Source organism: Protopterus annectens, chromosome 9.part0, assembly GCF_019279795.1.
Source record: "Protopterus annectens isolate FY-2018-M chromosome 9.part0, PAN1.0, whole genome shotgun sequence".
In the NCBI taxonomy this organism is placed as follows: Eukaryota; Metazoa; Chordata; order Ceratodontiformes; family Protopteridae; genus Protopterus; species Protopterus annectens.
The window spans coordinates 1,120,534,678-1,120,557,763 of record NC_056743.1 but is presented as its reverse complement, the minus strand read 5'-3'; the positions used below and the strand labels follow the sequence as shown (position 1 = coordinate 1,120,557,763).

At 39.0% G+C, this 23,086-nt stretch overlaps 1 protein-coding gene across 2 annotated transcripts in view; it reads left to right on the top strand.

The window, feature by feature from the left end:
* PDE1B (phosphodiesterase 1B) overlaps positions 1-23,086 on the top strand; it is a 1,856,783-nt gene that overhangs the window by 1,342,610 nt on the left and 491,087 nt on the right. For both annotated transcript variants that reach the window (XM_044083973.1, XM_044083974.1), the window contains exon 6: positions 19,592-19,732. In XM_044083973.1, the coding sequence (XP_043939908.1) occupies positions 19,592-19,732 (141 nt within the window). The remainder of the gene's footprint in view (positions 1-19,591; positions 19,733-23,086) is intronic.

The window sequence follows — 23,086 nt, the reverse complement described above, 5'->3', positions numbered from 1 at the left end:
TCAAACTAAGTCGGGGGCTACACCCCCCCCCTAATTATATATACTAACTCCAAGATTGCACTACTGTGTGTGTGTGTGTGTGTGTTATATATGTGTGTGTGCATATATACACACACACACACACACACACACACACACACACATATAGCTTCATAGGTTCATAGGTAGGTACTAGGCTATCAGCCCAAGGGCCTAAGTAAGCCTAGCCAACAAGGTTCCCTGGCTTACTCCACCCAAGAAAGTTAATTTCCTGTGCCCCTGTCGAGCAGAGCCACAGAAGTGATCCCCGCTGTGTATTTCCTATTTCCCATCCACTCATCAAGATTTTTCTTGAAGAGTGCTAATGAGGAACTTTGCTTGACATAGATGGGTAGCTTGTTTCAGAGTATAGGAAATCTCTGGGACAGGAATCTATCCCTCAAACATGTCCTGTTTATTGTGGTGACAAGGTTTAAGTCCCTAAAGTGTGTAGCTCGGAGGGATTGGGATTGATTTCTTTAGGTGTAGCATGTCCAACAGCTCTGGGTTTAACAGAGCTTTATGTGTTAGGCAGAGATCTCCTCGGAGTAGGCAATATGCTACAGAGTAAACCTGGAGTTTTTTTGAGACAGCCAGTGTAGGACATCTGTTTGAGGCCAGTAATCCTCTTTGTGAGGTACTTCTGTGGCCTTTCCAGCTACTGCAGGTGTCTTATGAGGTACATTCCAAAAGGGGCATTGTACTCTATAATGGATCTAATGAGTGCCGAGCAGAGGGGAACAATGACCTCTTTTTTTTCATGGATGAGAACCCTTTTGTGATGAGGTGTGCCACATTGAAGGATTTTCTGACTACTGTGGAGATGTGATTATCAAAGGAGAGATTACTATCCACCTGTGTCCCGAAGTCTCTTATCACACATTTGGCATTAAGTAGACTGCCTTTTATGTGGTAGTTCATGGGTACAGAGTTTTTACCAAAGGGGATGACAATGCACTTTTTGGCATTGAGCTTGAGGCCATGCCTCTGACACCAGGCATCTGTCTCAGTGAGGCCCTTCTGTAGGATGTCCACATCATTTGGGGTCTCGACTATGGCTCCTAGTTTGCAGTCATCTGCAAACTTCATTAGCCAGAGGCCTGCTGTGTTAGCCTGTACTTCAGAGAAGTAGATACCAAACAGCAGAGGTCACAGGACTGAACACTGTGGTACTCCACTTGTCACTGGTTTGAAGTCAGAGTCTGCAACTTTTACGGTGTGGGTTCTGTCAGTGAGCCAGTTGGCAACCCATCTTGTGACATAGAGATTTATACCTAGTTTAGTGAGTTTAGCTATAATTCCAGAATGGGGGATGGTGTCAAAAGCCTTGGTGAGGTCAAGATAGGCTGTGTGAACCACCTTACCCTCGTCTACGGCTTTGGTGACTGCCTCAAAGAAGTCAATCAGGTTCAGAAGGCATGATCTGCCTTTCACAAACCCGAACTGGGTGGGGTCCAGAGTTTGGAGGTTACCAATGTCTTTGTTTATGAGTTCCATGATGATACATTCCATGGCCTTGCAGACCAGGCTCATCAGGCTAATAGGGCGATAGTTCCCAGGATCAGTGGTGGCTCCCCCTTTGTGGAGTGGGATAACTGTTGCTGTTCACCATTCAGTGGGCACAAAGCCTGATGCGAGACTATGACTGAACATGGTGCTTAGGTGGGGAGCCAATTCATTCTGAAGATTGTATAAAATGCAGCCTGGGATGTTGTCCGGTCCCATGGATGCTGTGTTTTTCGTTTTAGAGAGTGCAGCTTTTACCTGCATAGATGTGATTACAGGAACTCAGCATCCTCCCTGTACAGATATGGGCCCTTTAGGGGGTGAGAGGGGGATAAAGTTAGCACTGAACCTATCTGCCAGGATGTTGGCAATATCAGCTGGTTCTGTAATTTTCGTGCCGTTGTGCTGTAACTCAAAGCAAATCTGGGTATTTCCATTTTGGTTCTTGACATAGCTATAGAATGCTTTGTGGTCTCCCTTAGAATTAGTGGCAATTTTGTTTTCATAGCTAATTTTGGAGGTTCTTATAAGGGATCTCAGCTTCTTACTGAGGCTGACCAGGGAGCTCCTCCATTCATGGGATTTTGCTCTCCTTTGCAACAGTTTCTTCCTTCTGTTGTAGACCTTGTTTATGACAGGAGACCACCAGATCGGCTTCCGTTTTTTGTAGGATAGAGTCTTGGTTCTGTTTGGGATAGCACGATCCATGCACTCGTGTAAGCGCTTTTAGAGTGCATTTGTGTAGGATTCAGCAGTTGTAACTGTATTGTCCATCTGCATGGGTGTCATGAAGTTTGCCACTTCTGTCTTAAGAAGCATGAAGTTGGCTTTGGAGAAACTTTTTACCATGGCTTCCTTAATGGTGGGTGGGGGTGGGATGCAGAAATCTAGGGTAATTAGCGTATGGTCAGATCTGACCAGTGAGGGGCTGACTTCAGATGTAGAACATCAGTCACTCATGTTGGCAATGACTAGGTCTAGGATATTGTTGCCCCTGGTGGGGGTGTGGATAAGTTGACCCAGGGCATTGGAATTTATGAATTCCAGAAAGCATTGAGCGAAGGACTTGGTACATCAGTAGTTTTCCCAGTTAATGGTGGGGTAGTTGAAATCGACCATTATTAGGGTGTTTGGTTGAACCCTAATATTTTCCATCCAGAATATCAAGAAAAGAGGAGTGGGAATCCTGGGGCATGGTGGGGGATTTGTAGCAAGCTACAATTTGGATTGCAGTTTTGCCCAGAGTTAGTTACACTGGATAACCTCGGATGCATTATGCTGCACAACTATATATATATATATATATATATATATATATATATATATATATATATATATATATATATATATATAGTTGTGTAGACAGGGGTCCATGAGTTTGACCCAACATATGTTGTTCGACAAATGCAGGGTGTGATATAATGTTGACAGTGCAGATGGCCAAACAGTAAATATGTCAATGGTACGGAATGTTAATACAGATAAGTGGGGTTGAAGGAGTGAGAGAATGCTTGTGGGGGGGTGTGGATGTGTGTGTCTGGGTGTGAGTTAGGGTTACAATCTGTTGTGAGTTAAGGATGAGTGTTCTGTGTTTATGTACGAGTCTGTGTATTTTAGGGTAAGGGTTAGGTTTGGGGATAGATGTAGTGTTAGTGTTATCTCTGTGTGTTTGTGAGTGTTTGTGTGTCTGAGTCAGTCTTGTATAGTGGCGGTGTTATATCATTAAAAGCTTCCCGTAACACTGCTAATTGTGTTAATTTTGTTTTTTGTTTTAAGTTTGATCATCTACAATTGATTTTGCCAATGTTATGCCTTCGACATTATGGCACTTTGGTCATTCGCGATACATCCGTAGATAGATAGATATACAAGTTTTCAAGCTGTTTTCCTTTATATTGTTGTTTGGCTGAGTGTGTTTGCTTGATGTTTTGTTTCTTCATGTACTGAGGATGAGGTAAGGATGTATTATAATGTACCTCTAATTTCAATGAGGGGAAGACAGACCAATCATTCTTTTCTTGCTTTAAGAATGATCTGATTTTAGTATTGACCATCTGACGATCTCTTAGGCAGTTGAAAGAGAGTGTTTGCTATGACCAGTGAATTATCTTGGCAGAATTGTACAAGTCTATGTCCCACTTCATTTTGTACTTCAAGGCCAAACCCGCCAGTTATTCTACTTGTACTTTGCCAGTTTTAGCATTCCAGTCACCTGTGAAGAAAGTAATACCTTTCCGGTGTTATTTCCAAAACATGATGTACAGCATTATAAAACTGACTGACTTTCTAAACTTTAGCACGTATAGATGAGGTATGGGTATGTATTACTATAATGCTGAAGGGTATACCATGCAATCTAATTGAGGTCATTCTATTGTTTTTTGGGGGGAAAGGAATGTAAATAATCACTGACTTTGGTACCCCTTGTTAACTATGAGGACTACTCCATTTTGTTTACAAGATTCTTGTCTGCTGCATTGGTATCTCCCCCATTGATGTAAGCTAATGATTATGTGATATAAAATGACCCATTCCAGTCCAGACCATTTTAGTTCACTGCTTCCCAAGATGTCAGTATTTATTCTTGTCATCTCATCCTTCACCACTATTAGTTTATAGTTCTTATTTTCCAAGCTCCTGTTGTTTATAGTTCTTTTTAACGTTGTTTTATCTCTGAGCACTTCAGCATAGGACATCCTTTAGAGTTAACTCTGAGTCATAAACTCTAGCACTACTCACACTAGTCCTCTACTCTTCCCCAGTGGTACAATGGGACACCTTCAGATCTGAGGTATCATATACCAGTGTCATTTCACCATGTCTCCATACCACTCAACTGGCCAGATTTTCACAGAATGTCCAGATTTTTGCCTCATATTTTTGGTCTGTTCCTCATAACGTTTGTGCTTTTATGGCAAATCACTGGGTCAATCTGAGGATTGAAGTCACTAAATAATGACAAAAATTTGAGTTTCAGACTTCATATCCTTCAGCAATGTATTTTAACCCAAACCCTGTTTTTGGGCCTTTGCCCCTCTATGTTGTCAGGCTTTGTCCAGATTTCTTGCACTAAGAGGTTGAGAGGTATACATGTCTCTGGTTGGTTTTGTCTGTAAGGCTTTTTTTTCTAAAATAATGGAGTGGTTTGCCACCTTCTCTCAAGGACCATATTGTGTCTCATCTCTGTGCCATAAACTGCCTTTCTTGGATAATATAGCTTATAGCTTCACCGAGATACGCAAATGCTTCACCATGACAAGGTAATAGTCCTGAAAGGAGAGATTATACCCCTACTAAAATGCTTATTTTAATTACAAAATGTTACAGAAATTCCTCTTCACTGGCTTACAGCTAAAGTAGATAGCTTGATGGATAGATAGAGAGACAGACAGACATGTAGCCACCCAGTGGTGTAAACCTTGGCTCTAGATGACTGTCACTGTTGAAGTGATACCCCGACCCAACGTGCAAAAAGGAGAAAAAGGAGTTGTGGATAGATGGATGGATGGTGAAATGTAGAAATTATTACAGCAAGTGTATATCAGTCCAAGACAGTAAACCCTATGTATTTTAGATAGATATTATCATCATCAAACTCCATACCATCAAAATTATATAAAATCTGCACACAACTGTATTTTTTTCAGAGGGGCAAGCTACCTACACCTTGCATCCCTCCATCTCTCTGTATATACTAACTGTGAGATCATACAGCAGTGGTTAAAAGAGAAACTTCCTAATCCCCACTGTTCTGCATTCTCACTGAAATGTACTGGAATGTATGGATGTACGAACGGTCAGCTTAAATGCTCCGGTCCCTTTGTTGCTGAGCAGTAAGTAATAACCCAGAAGGAGATAGAGCCATATAGATATATGATAGATATATAAAAAGATATATGAGTCATGAGACAGTAGTTTAGTTTTGGCATGACTTGTTAATGGTTATATAATATAGAACTTGCTACATAGCTAGAATTACTCAAAAAATGGTGTGTACAGAAAATAATTTGTAGCTCATTTCGTTATGTTCCGAGCTCTTCTGCCAATCACATATTTGTATTTTATATTTGTCCACTGTATCAAAATTTATCAAACACAAACTATACATTACATTGCATAATAAACTGCAGGTATAAGTTATCCATTGATAGTACCAAGCTGTAAAATTTCCCTTGAATTATCCATTTAAATAGTTTCTGCACCCAGCCCTGACCATTTACATATACCCAAAGATGTAGACACACAGACACAAACATCTGTTTTGAAACCATTCTAAAGAAGTAACATTTGTAACTCAAGTTGGGGGGGGGGGGGTATTCCCAAGCCAGGGATCAGCTATTCTACTAAATCTGGCCCCAGACTGTGGAGCACCCGTTGTCTAGCGAACAAACAGTTCACATTGTCTGCAGCAGAAAAGTTCAAATTCAAAGCATCAAAATAATATATCCTTTCTGACATTGCCTTACAGATGCATTCAGAAGCCTCTGTGTTTCTCTGCCCAGCTGCTTCATCTTCTGTCATCCTGTCAGTAATTCTAAGATCACAGATACTGACAATATGGCTTCTGTCTTCACAAGAAAACACTCATGACCATTCTGTGAAATCTCAAGAAGCCTTATATTCTCATTAACTATGAGCTCTAACTGCATACATTAGTCCAGATGCTACTCAACCAATGATATATACACAGGTATGATTATTTCCTCATTCCTGAATGTGAATGTTACTGTGGTGATGTGACAAACCCTATTCCCAGGAGAGGTTGCTGCCATGTTACTGTGGTGATGTGGCAAACCCTATTCCCTGGAGAGGCTGTGGCCATGTCACTGTGGTGATGTGTGCAAACCCTATTCCCTGGAGAGGTTGCTGCCATGTTACTGTGATGATGTGGCAAACCCTATTCCCTGGAGAGGTTGCTGCCACGTTACTGTGATGATGTGCCAAACCCTATTCCCTGGAGAGGCTGCGGCCATGTTACTGTGGTGATGTGGCAAACCCTATTCCCTGGAGAGGCTGCGGCCATGTAGCAGCAGTAAGTTGAGCTGCATAGCTCTGTCACATGTATAATATGATCCTGAGCTCAGACTGAGAATGGCTGCCTACAATATAGTAGAAGGCAGCAGGACCTGTTGCTAAACATTATGAATTTGCATTTGTGTAGTTAGCTCTTATTTTGCATTACTGCTATAGTACTATCTGTCTACTTCCACATCTTCCAAATGTGAAGTTTGACTTCTTTCGCAAAGACAAAATGATACCAAAGTGGTTTGTAATTAACTCATGCAGAGATTAGTTTGAGTTACAATATTCTGATTTATTAAGTCACTCCAAGCTATTCTGTATGTAACCGATATTTGTGATTACTGCATTCTAGCTGTTCAGATTATAACAAGTACTGTATTTTCAGCATTGCAGGTGCTGTTTTCATTAGCATGCTACCTGTTACTCCCTTCCCCTGGCAGATATGTTCAGGGGTGTTCCTCAAGGCAAAGATCTGATTGTACACTTCATCAGAATCTCCCTTGTGATGTAGGAGCTGACAGCAGTAATTAAGTAATCATCACACATCTGTTTCCTGGCAATATGTTTAGAATGTTTTGTCTGTATCTGCATGCTTTATTTTATTTACCAAACATATTATATTTAGTCTAAATATATAGCCAGGGTTGGCTTGTGGTCTTTTTCATCCTAAATTCTTTTGATAACTTTTGCTACATTTGATTTGAAATGATATCTGATAATAATGTGATTTATTACCCTTTTGTATTTATATGTATACCTACATTCATTTTTAAAGAAAGGATATTGTGATCTAGAACATTTAAGATGTTGAAATTCCATTTCCATAATTCTTCAATAAAATCTGCCAGCCACATAGCTGATTGATTACCAAACATATTGTCTTTGATACGTATGACATTTCATTCCGGACTCCTGTATTGTTAGTTAAGTTTGGTTAGGCAAATAACCAGCTGATTTCAACATGCAATTATAGAGCCTAGCTTTGTTTCATTTTCCCTGACCTATTTTTCTAAACACATTCTGAACATTTATGTATACACTTGTGTGTGTGTGTGTGTGTGTGTGTGTGTGTGTGTGTGTGTGTGTGTGTGTGTGTGTGTGTGTGTGTGTGTGTGCTCATGTAATTGAGTTAATGCAAAAGTCACCATCTTGTGCTTTTAAATCTATCAAATGCATGTTAAGTAAATTTGGTTATAAGTATACAGTGCTGAAACCATACTCGATTAATAAAATTCAATGTTCCTTTCCTTTTTGCAGTGTATTGCTCTAAAGACAAAATAAGGACAATAAGCCTTCCATTTCATAAAGTGAAGTCCATATGGATCTAATTTTCAGAATTAAACATTTTGAGTCAGAACACTGTGCGTCAGTTCTGCATGTTTATGTGTTACTGATTAATATTTAAAGTAAGTAAGTTGGACTTGTGGAGAAGACTTTAATATGAACCTCCCGCCCTCTAAACTGCATATCACCACATGTAAAAGAGTACAATGATAACTTAATAAAGTTTGTCACCTATTCAGAGCCTTGTAGTGATCTGCAAGTCTGGTAGCAAATATTATGACTGTGAAGTTTCTGTCTGGTTGTTGGAAACTTCAGCAAAATAGGAGAAAGAGAGAGGCAGAAATTGTACAAATGAAGGTTATTGACAGAGCCACCCTGTTGAACAATACTAGTACATGAAACATAAAGGCCAAATCAATAAAGACAAATATGTGTTTCTCTAGAGGATAAAGCCCTTCCGTGCCCCCCTATGCAGGACTTTCCCCCTGCACCCCATATTTAATATAATCATCTCTAAAATATTTACGCCTCAGGAAAGGGGAAAATGTTAAGCATTTTTTCATCAGACATCTTGTTATAGGCTACACCTGTAGTTTCATATGGGTGGCTCACAAATACCCTAATCCCAAGCTATGCAGAACAAAATAACAGTTCATGGTACTGTCAATGCATTGTTATGCCCAGTCATTTAAAAATATGCTCATTAGTTTAAATTACCAAAAGTGCCAGTGACAGTTAACACTTCTGCGTGGTAAAAAAAAATTCTTTAATCAACACCTTGGGTTATTTCTCCAGGTTGTCATCTCTGATGTTATAGATCAGTGAGATGATGGGGGAGTATCACTGTATTATTAATTTGATAATAAGTACCAGCACTGCTAATTTCATAGCAAAGATGAGGCAATCTCTTGTGTAACATCAGGTAGAGCATGCTGCCCGAAAAGGAATGCATTTAATGTGTAACTCGGCAGAAATGTTAACAGACTAGCTAATCGTAAATGTAGCTGAAAAGACCTAATATAAACACAGCATTTAGGCAGAAAGATCAGTGATCAAAGTTAAGGCAGATTACCAGAAAGTAAAAAAAAAATACTGAGTTGTGTTTTTGTTTGTGGAGTGTTTTATACCGAACCTTTTATAATACTTGTATTAGCCTACATGAACACATTACTATGGTTTGAATTAGCATATATTATCATCAGCCCGTTTTCTACACTGGGTTGGGGTGTTGTTCTATACCATCCCCATTTCTCTAGATTCACTGTCTCCTCCACAGTCACTCCTGATTGTCGCAAGTCTTCTCTCACAGATACCATCTGTTTCTTTGCTGGACACCCTTGTTTCCTCTTACTTTCTTCCTGCCTGTTCTAAATCATCTTTACCTGATTGTCTTCTGCTTTTCTGCATATGTGCCCGAAACTCCATAGTCTGTTCTCTTTGACCTTCTCTGCAATTGGAGCTACTTTGGCTTCCACTCTTAAGTTTTCTTTTCTCTGTCCACCCCACAATGTGCATGGTAACACTCATATCAGACACTTATTTTCCATCACCTCTAACGTCTTCATCTGCTCTGCCATTACTGTTCAGGTTTCTGAACTATAAAGTAGTACTGGTCACACCACTGTTTTGTACACCTTACTTTTCAGCTTCTTTGACATTCTTCTGTAATACACTACCCCTGACACTCTTTGTCAATTGGGTCAGTTGGGTGCAGCCCCTTTGATTCTAGCTTTGACCTCCTCTTTCAGAATTCCCTTCTCCTCAACCAACCACCCAGATACTTGAGGCTGTCAACCTTTTACACTATTTTCCCTTCTATCTCAAGTCTTACCTTCTTCTGATTTCCCCCTTTGGCTGTCATTACAAATGTCTTATCAGTACTCAGTTTTATCCCATGTGCCTTCAGCTTTGCATTCCATTTCCCTAACACTCACTGATGTTCTTGTTCAGAGTCTGCTTGTAATGTTGCATCCTCTGCATACAGCTGTCCCCTCCTACGGGCTTGCTATTATAGTCCATCACCAGTATGAACAGCAGTGGGCTGAGAGCTTAACCCTGATGCACATCCATTCCCACTGGGAACCCTTCTGTGAGACCAAGCAGTGTTCATTCTTGAATAATTGGGTCTTTGTAACTAGCCTGCACTAATTCTACCAGTCTTTCTGGAGTCTGAACCACAATAGGACTGCTGAAATCAATATTCTCATGACCTTGCCATATGCTTTCTCCAAGTCTAGAAATATCCAGTTGGACTCTTTTTCATATCTCTAGCTTCTTCTCAACTGTCTTACTGCAAACATCAGGTTGGTTGTGCTGCATCCTAAAAAGAATCTGAACTGCTCATTTCCCATCTTACTTTCTACTGCTCTGCGCATTCATTTATCAATCACCCTCTCCAGAACATTCATGCAGTGTGACAGGAGTTTGATACCTCTGTACTGCCCACAGTTGTGAATGCCCCTTTGCTCTTGAACACTGGCACTAGTATGCATATTATCCAGTCATCTGGGATATGCCTTTCTCTCCACAATGCTATAAGTACCCTCAAACCATTTCTCCTCTATCTCACCCAACAGATTGATCATATCTGCTGTGACCTCATCTGACCCTGGTGCTTTCCCTGACTTCATTTTCCTGAGTGTTTTTCTTTCTTTTGTCTTCTTCTAGGGTTGGCTCCTCCTCTTCTTTCATTGTAGGCTGTCTGGGGCAGTACATCTTCTGTGGCGTTTTCTTCATTCAGAAGCTACTGGATGTATTCCTTCCATCTGCCTTTGATGTTCTGTGGACTGGTGAGCAGGTTATTGCTGATGTTCATTATGAAGGATCTCTGACTATCTGCTTTATCTTTCTGTATTTACCTTGCAAGAGTTTCTCTGTGCCATCTACTGCGTCACCTTCCAGAAAATGGTAAAGTGCCTCTGATGCCTTGTTCTGTGCTGTTGCAATTCCTCTCTTAGATTTTTTGTTAGCCCGGCAGTATTCCTTCCTAGCTTGGTCCATCTTTTTTATCTCCCACTTTTTCCTGCATTCTTTCTTTCTTTCTTTTGATGACTTCCTGAACTTCTGCATTCCACCACCATCTTTTCTTATGCACCTTATTTCCATACCCGGCTCAACCACATATCTGTTCTGTAGTCCTTGTACATGCTGTTTTGAGGTGCTATCAGTCTTCTTCAACTCATATTTTTCTTCTTCCTGATTTACTAGAACCCTGAGTATTTCCTTTCACTCTTGTGTTTTCTCTCCAGTCAACTTCCATGTCTTCAGCCTAGTTTCTTTTGGCATTAGACCTTCTCTGACCTCTGCTTGTAGCCAATTGTGGCAACCAGTGGCTTGTGCTGTCTGACAATTGTTTCACTGGAGATTACTTTACCATCACTGATTCTACCCCAATGTCCTTTCCTTACTAAGAGTAAGTCTACCTGAGTTGCATGTTGGCCATTCTTGTATGTGATCTTGTGACTGTCTCACTTCCTGAAGCATGTGCTGGCCACCTTCAAGACATTTGCCAGACAGAAGTCTAGAATGGCTTCTCCTTCTTTATTCCAGTTGCCCCACCCATATGGACCCAGGCAATTATATCCTGTTCTGTCTGTCCCGATAAGTGCATTTAATTCACCGATTGTCAGCACCAATTCATGTTCTCCTGCTTTATCTAGTAGGTTGTGCAACTGCTATCTGAATGCACTTTTTTCCTCATTATTGTAAAAAATCAGAGTTCTCATTTGCTTCAAAATATTTTATTGTAGTCAGTAACATATAGTAATAGCAGTAAGTATGAATGTCATAGCAGCATATTTAAATCAGCATAACTGGAAACACAAATATATTCGGGTGTATATTATTAGCTTGAAAGCTAAGTATGTTGAATGCAAGCCTATTGACACATAAATGTCGAGCATGACTTCTGTTGAAAAACAGCGCATCTAAAAGTTTTAGTTGGCCTGAGCTATTACCAAAAGGGCACAACATCGAACGTTTAAACGGAAATCACCGTAAGGGGAGATTTCCGTTTACTTCAATGTTGTGCAATCTCGGAGTTGGTATGTTTAAGTAGCGGGGGCCCCTGAATAAATGCTTTAGTTATTTTTTTTTTGTTTAAATAATTGTTTTATTAGGGATGTTTGTTTTGTGTATAAATTGGTAATGCCATAATTGTGGAACAGCAGATTAGGAAGCTCTTACAAGTTCAATAATGAGCTGTTTTTAGTTTTGTTACTTCACACCAGGGATGCGGTGTTGGCCAACAATAACTTTTCGATAATTTAACTTTCAATGAAGACGTGTTTTGCTATAGATACCATTCGCTATATATGTGTCGATGGACTTGCATTCAACATACTTAGCTTTCAAGCTAATAATATAGACCCATGTATTCAGATCAGCATAACTAAAAGCAGGATTATAATAACTTCATCTGAACAAGTCTTGCATCAGACTTAACTGAACTGCTATCCTGAACACAACATATTATATTACTTCAGCTCAGTGATTTTCCTCTGTAATCTGAATCCACTCCCCCTAACCTTGGTTCTCAGGCCTTGTCTTGTTTTGCAGGTGCCTAGCTGTCCTGTTATTTAACATTTCTTTGATTCGTCCCTTGAGAAAGAGAACAGGAAAAGAACAGTCTGTAGCCTTCCCTTAGGAACTGTTATCCCTCATGCTTGACCAGCAAGGTTATTCTTCCTTTCTGCTTAACTGTCTTTTCTAAAATGTATGCATAAATGAAACACAATTCTGCAACTATGTTTCTAGTCCTGTTTTACCTTTTTTAGTCTGTCTAATGCCTAATAACTACTGTAAAATGGAAGTCCCTAATCTAACAGTTATCAAAATTGTACTTTGGGACATAGGGGCATAGGCTGAGATTATGAATACTGGCCTATTCTTACACTGGAGCCTGATTGCCATGATTGCCACTAATTCTGATGGCATCCCTTACTGTCTTATGAAGTCTCTCCCTTACCTCAATTCCCATACCATTTCTTGCCTGTATTCCTCTTAAGTAGTAGATTCTGGATCCCAAGTCAAGTGGCTTTGCTACACTGCTCTTCCATCTTATCTGCTGAATACACAGGATGTCCAGCTTCCTCCTTATCATCATGTCATCCACTTCCAAGCTTCATCCAGTCAGTGAACCTACACTGAATGCAGAGCAAGCCTTTGCTCATGTTTGTTAAGTTGATTGGTTTTATGTCCAGTTTTCAACAGAGCTATACCAAAAAACTCAAGCTACGTAACTGAACATTTGCCAGCTGGTTTTATGCCCAACTTTCAACATAGCTATCCCAAGTAACCCAAGCTCAGTAAAGGGACACCAGATGGTCAGTAGCAGGAACACACAGGCCAAAAGAGACACATACAGCCCTCCCACCATTAGCATGGATCCATGACAAAGGTCAGAGTAGGCCAGGTCCTCAACTCACCTATCACCAGCAAATACCCATGTCCATGTTTTTGTAACATTCATCAACATTATTGAATCACCTACAGCCAATTTTTCATATCATCAAGTGGTTAACCTTGCCATGGTATGCAATCTGTGATCCATGTCCTTCTATCCAGAGGATATTGAGCACCACAGTTGATGCCCAAAGCAATCTGTCTGTACAACTCTTCCCCCTATAGGCACCATCTAGATTCTGTGCTGCTGCCCACAACTCCATTCTTGGGTGAGTTTGATGTGAAAATATTCAGCATATTTTTGGGAGGTGAGAGGAACTCCACGGAAACACAAGGTAAACATGCAAACTCAATACAGTCATTGCCCAGAAGTCAGGATCAAACCTTGTATCTTGCGAAAGGTAGGCAAAAGCCTCAACATTTATGCTAACTGGTCTCTGTCATATCCAACAATATATATATATATATATATATATATATATATATATATATATATATACATATATATATATATATATATATAAATATATATATATATATATATATATATATATATATATATATATATATATATATATATGCATGTATTTATCTATCTATAGATAGAAAGACAGATACAGATATATATTTCTTGTTTAAGGAAGAGGAGACCATTTATCCACTATCAGGGCAGAAAGTATGCTCTTTTAAGTACACTTGTGAATAGAGTAGTAATCCAACATTATCTAAATTTTTGCTAGATATATCTGATTTATTGCACTGCAAAAGATACGATAGACGACTGACGACCATGTGATTAATTAAGATAAAAAAAGAACACAAACTGGACAAATATAAAATCCATTTGCCTATTGCCAATAAATAATTTGTGGGAACGTCTGCCCTAATTATTTATTTTATTTTATTTATTTTTTAACACGTGTTTACAGGGGAAATCTGACTGGGCTAGTTGCCCATTTTCAGCGGAAGCCCGGGGGTGAAAATCTCCACACAAAAGTACACAGTATATCTGCACATAAATTATACAGGTAATAGAAAATTATACAGATCATAAAGAAAGCATGCTGTACAGTGGAGTACTATTCAATAATGTTTGTCCAATAACATACAATAGTTTTGCCTGAAGTTTTATATACAGCAGAGTAGTAGGTGGCTGGAAAACTATACAGATCTCAAAGAAAATATAGTGTTCGTGAATACTATGCAATATTGTTTGTCCAATTACATACAATAATTTTGTTGGAAGTTACATATACATCTGAGTAGTGAGTGGCAAAAGAGTTTGAGGGTGAGCTGACACAGTGAAATGATAGGAAAGCTCAGCCTGGTAAGGAGCAGAAGCATAACCAGTTGTCAATTAGATGGATCTTTAGCAAGTTTATGAATTTATTTTCTTTATGGTTTGCATGAACCCCTTACATTTGGCATGCACTGTATTACTTCCATGCCTATAGTGCCACCATTAATAGACTGATGCAGAATACCTAAGAATTTTATTTAGGAATGACTGTGCTAAACAAGCTGAAAGGAAGGAAATGGTGGCTGCCTTTTGAAGCAATGGTAGTACTGATACCTTCAGTGACATTTGTGGCCATACAGAAGGATATAGTATGCTGCTATATTGTACTGGTTAATAATTTTATATATATACATGTATATATATAGACTTTTAAATTCGCTAATCATGCCTACCACACATGCATAACACTGCCACACTTACTTAAACATGGTAGGCATGATTAGCAAATTTAAAAGTCTTAATATATATATATATATATATATATATATATATATATATATATATATATATATACACATACATACACACACACACACACACACACACACACACACACACACACACACACACACACAGTACATAACTTATTTAAGACTTCATTAGATCAAAGTGAAAAACATCAACAAACAATAAGAAAAAAAAATTGATGGAACAGTGCGTATGCTCCAGTAATAAATAAATAATCTTGGAGTATATAAAGTAAAACAATGGTTTTGCATCAGGGCTTGCCCCCTGCACTCTCCATCTGGGGGGGAGGGGGCTGCACCTCCCACTCTCCATACTAACTTTGAAATTGTACATTACCAGTTTTCTGTCTGCTGCTTATAAATATGGTAATATGCCTTCTTTATTCTTGTAATTTCTTGATCATAGTCCCATGTTGACAAGGGTTTCAATAAAGTTTACTTAACTACATCCATTCTTACTCTAAGTGGAAACTGACAAGAACAAAATAATGTGCACCATATGGCTGACTTACAAATCATTCAGTATTGTCTCTTGACTTGATCTTCACAAATTCTCCTCAGCAGTCCTGAACTGTTTGAAACCTCACCTAAAGCCAGAATAGTACATTTGACACAGCTGATGCTGTTTCCCACCTCTGTCAGTACTTCTGTCCATTAAGCCTCCATATTTAGCTCTCAAACCAGTGGTCTGTGTCTGGCTCACCCAGCATTTAAAACTATGGTGGGTGTAAAGGTCTTCTCAAGATCAATATCAGCTACCTAGAATCACTTGCCTACTGATGTTAAAAATTAAGAAAATATTAAGCAATTTAAGGACATTTTAAAAGAACATCTCCATGCAGAAACTCAATGAAGTGATTATTGACATAATGGCCAATTATCTCATTTCAATACGAATAAAACATTGTAGAAATTGATTGTAGTATAGTTTTACAGCTCTTTAAAATATAGTGAGATATCTCCAGTTGTACAAATGTATTATTGTTACTAAGTTGTGATATTTTACCGTATGTTCGCTGATTGTACATATGCGTCTGTGCTATGAAATTTGTGTTAACCCACTGTTTTATCTACATGGAAATGGTAACTTGTCACTAATTGTATAAATGTATTTGTGTATGCTAAGTTTGTGGCAACCTATTTTATCAATTTCATTGTTTAAAATGCTTTATGTTCTGCTCACTGAGCTTGGGTCATGGCTGAAAAGGATCAGCTGATCAGTCCACTTGCCTGGCTAAGAAATAAATAATGAATATACCTACTTTACAGATAATCAGTAGTAAAAGATTATTATACCAACCTTGATTATTTCATATCTGTATTTCATGGGAGTGGTCTTTAATGGGAGAGGAACAAAGTCATTTTTTATTATCGAGGGGGCACTGAAGGACATTTCTATTGTCAAAGGGAGGCTTACTGTAACAGACTCAAGAATCCCTGTTTTAATGTGTCAATAATATTGTAATATGTTGCTGCTAGGGTTTAGCAATAAATAATTACCATTTCATCTGTTTTTTTATTCAGCGCAGGAAAACCACTCCAGTAACCTTTGGTATCAAACAATATCATTTGTCTTACTTGTGTTAACAGTACCCAGCAGTATAAACATTGGCAATATCATTTGTCTTACTTGTGTTAACAGTACCCAGCAGTATAATAATTGGCTCTAGATGACTGTCACTGCTGATATGATAGCCCAACCCATGTGCAAAAATGTGAAAAGGACTTGTATATGGATGGATGTTCCATTGATGTGACTATGCCAGCTGATTCCTTATTTGGAGAAAATGTCATATGATTGTTCTGTCATTTGAGATTATCTTTCCAATGTCTGCTCTATAAAATAACTTGTATCATGCATGTAGTTGCACGTTTACTTTACTCGTTTGCTATGTAGTATCACACTTTTATCATGCATCATTTCATAATTACTATTAAATCATTATAGGAGAACTCCACCTAAAAGTCTATTTTTTTCTTTCCTTCCCTGTAATCCAGCAATAAACACTTCTCATACAAAAAACATCATTTAATAATTATATTTGCTTTTCTTTCCTGAGTTTGTCTCATCTGTTACATCACAAAGGCTACTAAGAGTGGCAAAGTAATTAAGCTAGGTCACCCAACTACAAAGAAAAGCCACGGTGGTACAGCGGTAGCATTGTTGCCTCACAGCAAGAGGTTGTCCTGTTCAATTCACGGCTGGAGTGCCTTCTGTGTGGAGTCCGCATGTCCTCCCCATGGTCGAGTGGCCTCCAAAAGACATGCGTGAATGGGCGTGCCTTCGCTGAAGGTTGGGCGTCGGGCTGGCAACTTGGCACCATAAAAAAATCTACTGACAATCATTAGCGGACCGGAGTTCTGCTGTGGCGACCCCTCTCAATCATTAAAACTGCTTGCTTGTTTAAATGAAAGTCAGAGTCCTGTAACAGAACCTGTACAAATCAGGCACGCTGACTTTTAATTTAAAATGAGACAACCAGCTGCCACAATTGTACAGAGAGACGGAGCCCTGATTACATCCCATGTGATGCAGGTTTGAATAACAGTCCTGGTCTCTGGAAAGGCTGGCCAGGGAATAAGGGGTGTGAGCAGCCAGTGTAAGTTCATCCATCACAAAAAGAGTTGGAGTGTGCTTGCTTGTTCCCACTACTCAGGTATCACCTGTTAAAAGGATAGATACTCACTCAAAATAATGAATGAATGACTGATAGGACCCAGTGGTTCAGCCTACCGAGCAGTGCATAGCACTGCCAGCATTAGCAAGTGTGTGGAAGTTGCAGTCATACTGTAACACTGCATGCCTTATCTCTGCTGGCTTAACAGCAGATGTTGAAGATATTGGGATCAAGAAAGCCAATCAATCCCCAGATTTCCCATCATCTGCTGAGTCTTGCCCTTTCCTAATGGTTGACAGTTTTGTGGAGCACTGACAAAACTAATATTCCACTGAAAGGGAAACTCCTGGTCCTTTAGTGCTCATTTTATAGCCATATTAAGATGAAAAAAAAAATATTGGGTGGCTGCGGTTGTGCAGCGGTTAGCATTGCCCCCTCACAGCAAGAGGTTCTCTGGTTTGATTCTCAGCTGGGGTGCCTTCTGTGCAGAGTCTGCATGCCCTCCCTGTGGTAGCGTGGGTTTCCTCCAGGTGCTCCGGTTTTCTCCGACATCCCAAAGACATGCAGTAGGTGGATTGGACACTGTAAATTGGCCCTAGGTTTGAGTGTGTGCATGTGTGTGTGCACCTTCTGTGGAAGGTTGTGTGCCAGGCTGGCAACTCAACACCGTAAAACTCCACTGCCAATCATGAGCGGACAGATGATCCATTGTGGCGACCCCTAACCAGGAAAAGCCAAAAGAAGAAGAAGAAAAATACAGTTGAGAAATGCCCAGACTCCACAGAGTAGAAGGATAGAGACCTGACTGCCAATCTCACTTAGCAATTCGGGTACTGGAAGAGCCAGTTTGTGTCTTGGGGGAGGGGCAGAATGAAAATTATCATTTTTTGTCAGCTCAGCCATCCCAGGAGGAAGGGAGTAAATAAATCTGTGTCTCTGACTGTGGCACACACAGAGGTTCTACTGCAATCAAAAGTTAGATTGATCCTTTGGCAATAGGATTTGGGCTAGAGCTGGCAATGCATGGAGTCATGCATGTGACATCATATATGTTCTGCCCGGCTAGGGGTTTCTTTCTCTACCCTCATCAAATTCCCTCCTCAATTATCAGGATGGTACCATACCAGGACTCCTGTCTGCCCACTTTTCCCAGTTGCTTACAGTCAAAATTTCCTCATTTGCCCTGACTCAGTCTGAAGGGACATATCAAACAGTTGCCAGGATGGGTTGGAGATGAATACTGAGGAAAGGATCTAGGGTACAGTTGATGACATACAGCTGCAGCAAAGGCCATAAATATATAATTTAAGAACGTGTCTCTCATTTCAGTTTTTTTTTTACTCCAAACATTAATTTTCTGAATGTTATATGAAAGAGCCTGCACCTCAGAAGTGGATATAGAACCATGGATGGTCATGCTCTCTTTATATAACAGCACATACAGTTGTCTTCCTTGCAGGTTATGAATTCCTCACTTTTCATTATTTGCTTAATTATTTGACTGAGTCTACAGTCAGACTTGCAAAGGGGATACTATCACCTTAGGTGGAGAGAATCAGAGCGTCAGAGCCTTAACTATATGGCAGTTTTCCTTTAACTGTTGATTGTATGTTATTTGCTTAGATGCCTCATTATATCTAGGCAGGTTAAATATCTTGTGCATGACTTATTTTCTCTGTAGAGCTATACAATGACTGAATGAATGTACAATTTTTGATTTGGAAAAGTTATTCTGCTACCATGGTCTAAAAGAGATCTTTAATGCCCTCTATACTGTTCCTCCAAAACAAGCAAGTTAAGCCTTCAATTGTGCTTGCATTATGATTAAGGTATTATTTCAGTGAACCTCGGCACTGAATTGTAGATTGTAATAGTGAGGCAGTAAAGCAGTCAGATGCTTTTAAAGTTCATTTTTACGTGATATTAGTGTGCAAATACTTTTAAGAATATTTACTTCTCTTCCTTTCCCATAGATTCCCTTTTCATGTTTGGTGCCATTTCTAGATGCTCTTGAGAGTGGATACAGTAAATACCAAAACCCATATCACAACCTGGTCCATGCTGCTGATGTGATGCAAACTGTGCACTGCTTTCTGATGAGTACTGGAATGGTGGTACGTATTGCATTCTCTTTTAACCTGAAGGCTCTTTTAGACATATTTACATTATTATATTTTATTTTTTGGAAGGAAAATACAAATGTAATTCTATGATATAGAGAGATAAAGCCTTAACTAGGCTTAGGCCACCAGGATTAGATTAGCGGCTTGAGTGTCTGAGGCACTGTCAGGGAGAGGTTGACATGCTTATCCAAGGTGAAGTGCCTTTTTCTAAGGTGGTCCATGAATGGAGGCGTGGCCCGTAGAGAAGAGTAGTCCTTGTATGTAATAGACAATTACAGGGGAGGTGGGATGAAGGTAGTTAAAAAAATCCCCAGACAGAAGCAGTCACCAGTATGATCCGCTAGGATGTCCTTAAGGTCCATGCTGACCACAACCTGGAGTCAAAAGAAAGTCAAGGAGTATAAGGAGGGTTTAAGGAGGAATTGGTAAGCCCACTGTTGAATGGGAACACTGGAACAGCTGAAACGTATGACACAAAAAGGGGAGAGAGAAAAAAAAAGAAAATGCATAAGAATTCTGTGTGAACTGAAGCAAAGGGATTTTATGATAGTTCAATTACTAAATGCTGTTATTCAGAGAACACTTGTCAGTTTATTTCTAGAAATGAATTCCATTGTCAGAAATAAAGTTTTAAGTATTTTAACAAAATGCAATATTTTTCATTTTAAAATGCCGTGAATATAAGTTGCTGTCACTTCTGAAATAATAATACTGCAAGTATTACCACCTTTATTGGTATTTATAAAGCAATACTCCTGCATGACCTGCCTTGTCAAAATACCCTGTGATGAACAGTTTACATTTTAATACAGTGTTACTCATCAGTATATTTGCATTGTCATATAATTTAACTTGAATCAGCACATCAACAATAAATATCAAACACTCTACTTGTTTCTTTTACCCTCTGAGGAAGCTGAAATTGAAGGTACTCCATGGAGGGAGTAATGGTCCATATCGTGAGGAATAAGATTATATAAATCCATCTTAGCAACTGATTGTAACTGCAAGACATTTAAGTTCTGTCTGTATGTCTATTAGTAAACACTTCTTTTAATAAAAGGCCACCATAAGGCAGATCTTTGCAAAGGAACACATGGTAAAAGGCAGAACAGATCTTGGCTGGAATTCACTTATATTCAAAGGGTACTACCTGTACAAAGGTAAACGCACACATGCAAACCAAGCAGCAGTTACAGTAGCCACTCTTTATCACTACCATGTTTTTTATAAGGTGGCAGTAAACCAGAGCAATCAAAGGAAGCCCACATGAGTATGGAGACAAAATTCTAACTAAGCATAGACAGCAACAAGAGTTCAGGTTGAATGGCAGAGTCCATTTCACTCTGTTATGAGACTTCCACATTATTTTTCCATGTCACAAAGCTGGCCTTCCAGAATTCCACATTTATAGTCTAATCCATCCATCCATAACCCCTTTTTCCCATTGTTGCACATAGGGATTGAGGTGACACTTCAACAGTGACAATCATCCAGAGTCAAGGTTCACACTGCCTGTGGCTTGCCCTGCTGTGATTGTTCATCCTTACCACATGCATTTGCATGCACAGTGACAGCTACTGACAGTTTAAAGTGTCCAGTCCCCCTACTGCATATCTTTGGAGTGTGGGAAAAAATTGGAGCACCTGGAGAAAACAAATGTGAGACTCTGTACAAAAGGCACCCCAGCCAAGAAGTGAACCAAAGAACCTCTTGCTGTGAGGTGACCACACTATCCTCTGTGGCACTATGCCACCCGTTATTATAGACATGGAAATATTGTGAACAGGAAGAAATGAGACACTGATGTCTTCATGTCACATACATATGACAATCATCTTAAAATTAAAGCCCAAGAAACCATAATCCCATGGTTTGAATTTGTATGCTGTGAACATAAAGATTTCAGCTTCTTTATAGGGTGAAAGGAAAGAGCAACAGAATATTTGATATGTATTGTTTAGAAGCTTATTCAAGTTAAATTATATGACAAATATGCTGAAGAACAACACAGCAGTAAAATTTAGACTATTCATCATAAAGTACTTTGATAAGGCAAGTCATACAATAATGTTTCATTAGGAATATCAGTACAGCTGGTAACTGAACCAGACTGACCCAGTCAATTGACGATGTTATCGATTTAGTTGACATCTGCATGTTTTTCATAACCAAGCTGATATGAACACAGTACAAATACATTAACATTGCAAACATGTTTATAAAAAATATTTATAAAAACTACATTAAAACGACAAATGTTTAAAACCTAGGTAGTATAGTAAGGTGCTTTTTCAGTATTTTATAGTGGAAAATTCTACTTGGGAGCTAAACTATAGTGGTTGTTTCATCACAGAGGCAGTATTATGAGGAGTCAGCTATTATTCACTGTTATCAAGGCAGTGACAGGCATTTATTTGCATCCTTTTAACATGAGCTGTCACTTTTTTTTCTTAAAACACAGCTGATTTCATTACATATTTGAGATTGTGATTCATTTTGGCTAATGTCAATATCCTAAAACTGAATTCACTTAAGACTACAACAAATTTTGGGGAAAACCTGACACTCTGATTGTTTTCACTGCAAGATTTCTGGCTTCTTGTAATCAGTGCTAGATTAACAGAAAAGAGAAAACTACTGTTGTGTTTATTAGCACTTTCTTCACTTTTCTAAGTTTTTGTAATCTCAGAGTTACTGGATATGTCTATCTATCTCTATCTCTTTCTATCTATATCTCTTTCTATCTCTGTCTATATCTATATATCTATATCTGGGTCTGCTTTACAAAACGAAATCCCACTTACAAGACTTTCATAATGCCGAGATGAAAAAGCCGACAACCGCATATACTTGACCTCCTGGAACACTGACTTTCAGGAGGTCAGTGATATGTGGTTGTCGGCTTTTTTGTTTAAGCATTATGAAAGTCAGGTAAGTGGGATTTCGGTCTTGTAAAGTATATATGGTTCCATTTGTAAGGTTGAATGTTCGGAATAGATTAGCTACCAGCACGATACTGAAATTGATACTGTTACTGAAATTGCAGAATTTCAAAACAAAATGTAGGTAGCTGCCAGTCTGAGATTGCAGTACAGCAGGGTCTGGAAGTTCATTCTTTCCAAACTGGAGTGTGATCTTATTGTTAGCATACATAATCAGAGTTGAATGTGTGGGGGTGCATGGGAGCTTCCCTCCGCATAAAATATGTTTAAATGTGTTTTTTTTTTTGTTTTTTTTTTGTGGTTTTGGGTCACATCTTTTGGACTGATGTATTGTGGTTTGACCATTTGAGTGTTTGACTGTTACACATGAAAATGTACATATCTATAAATGTATATATAT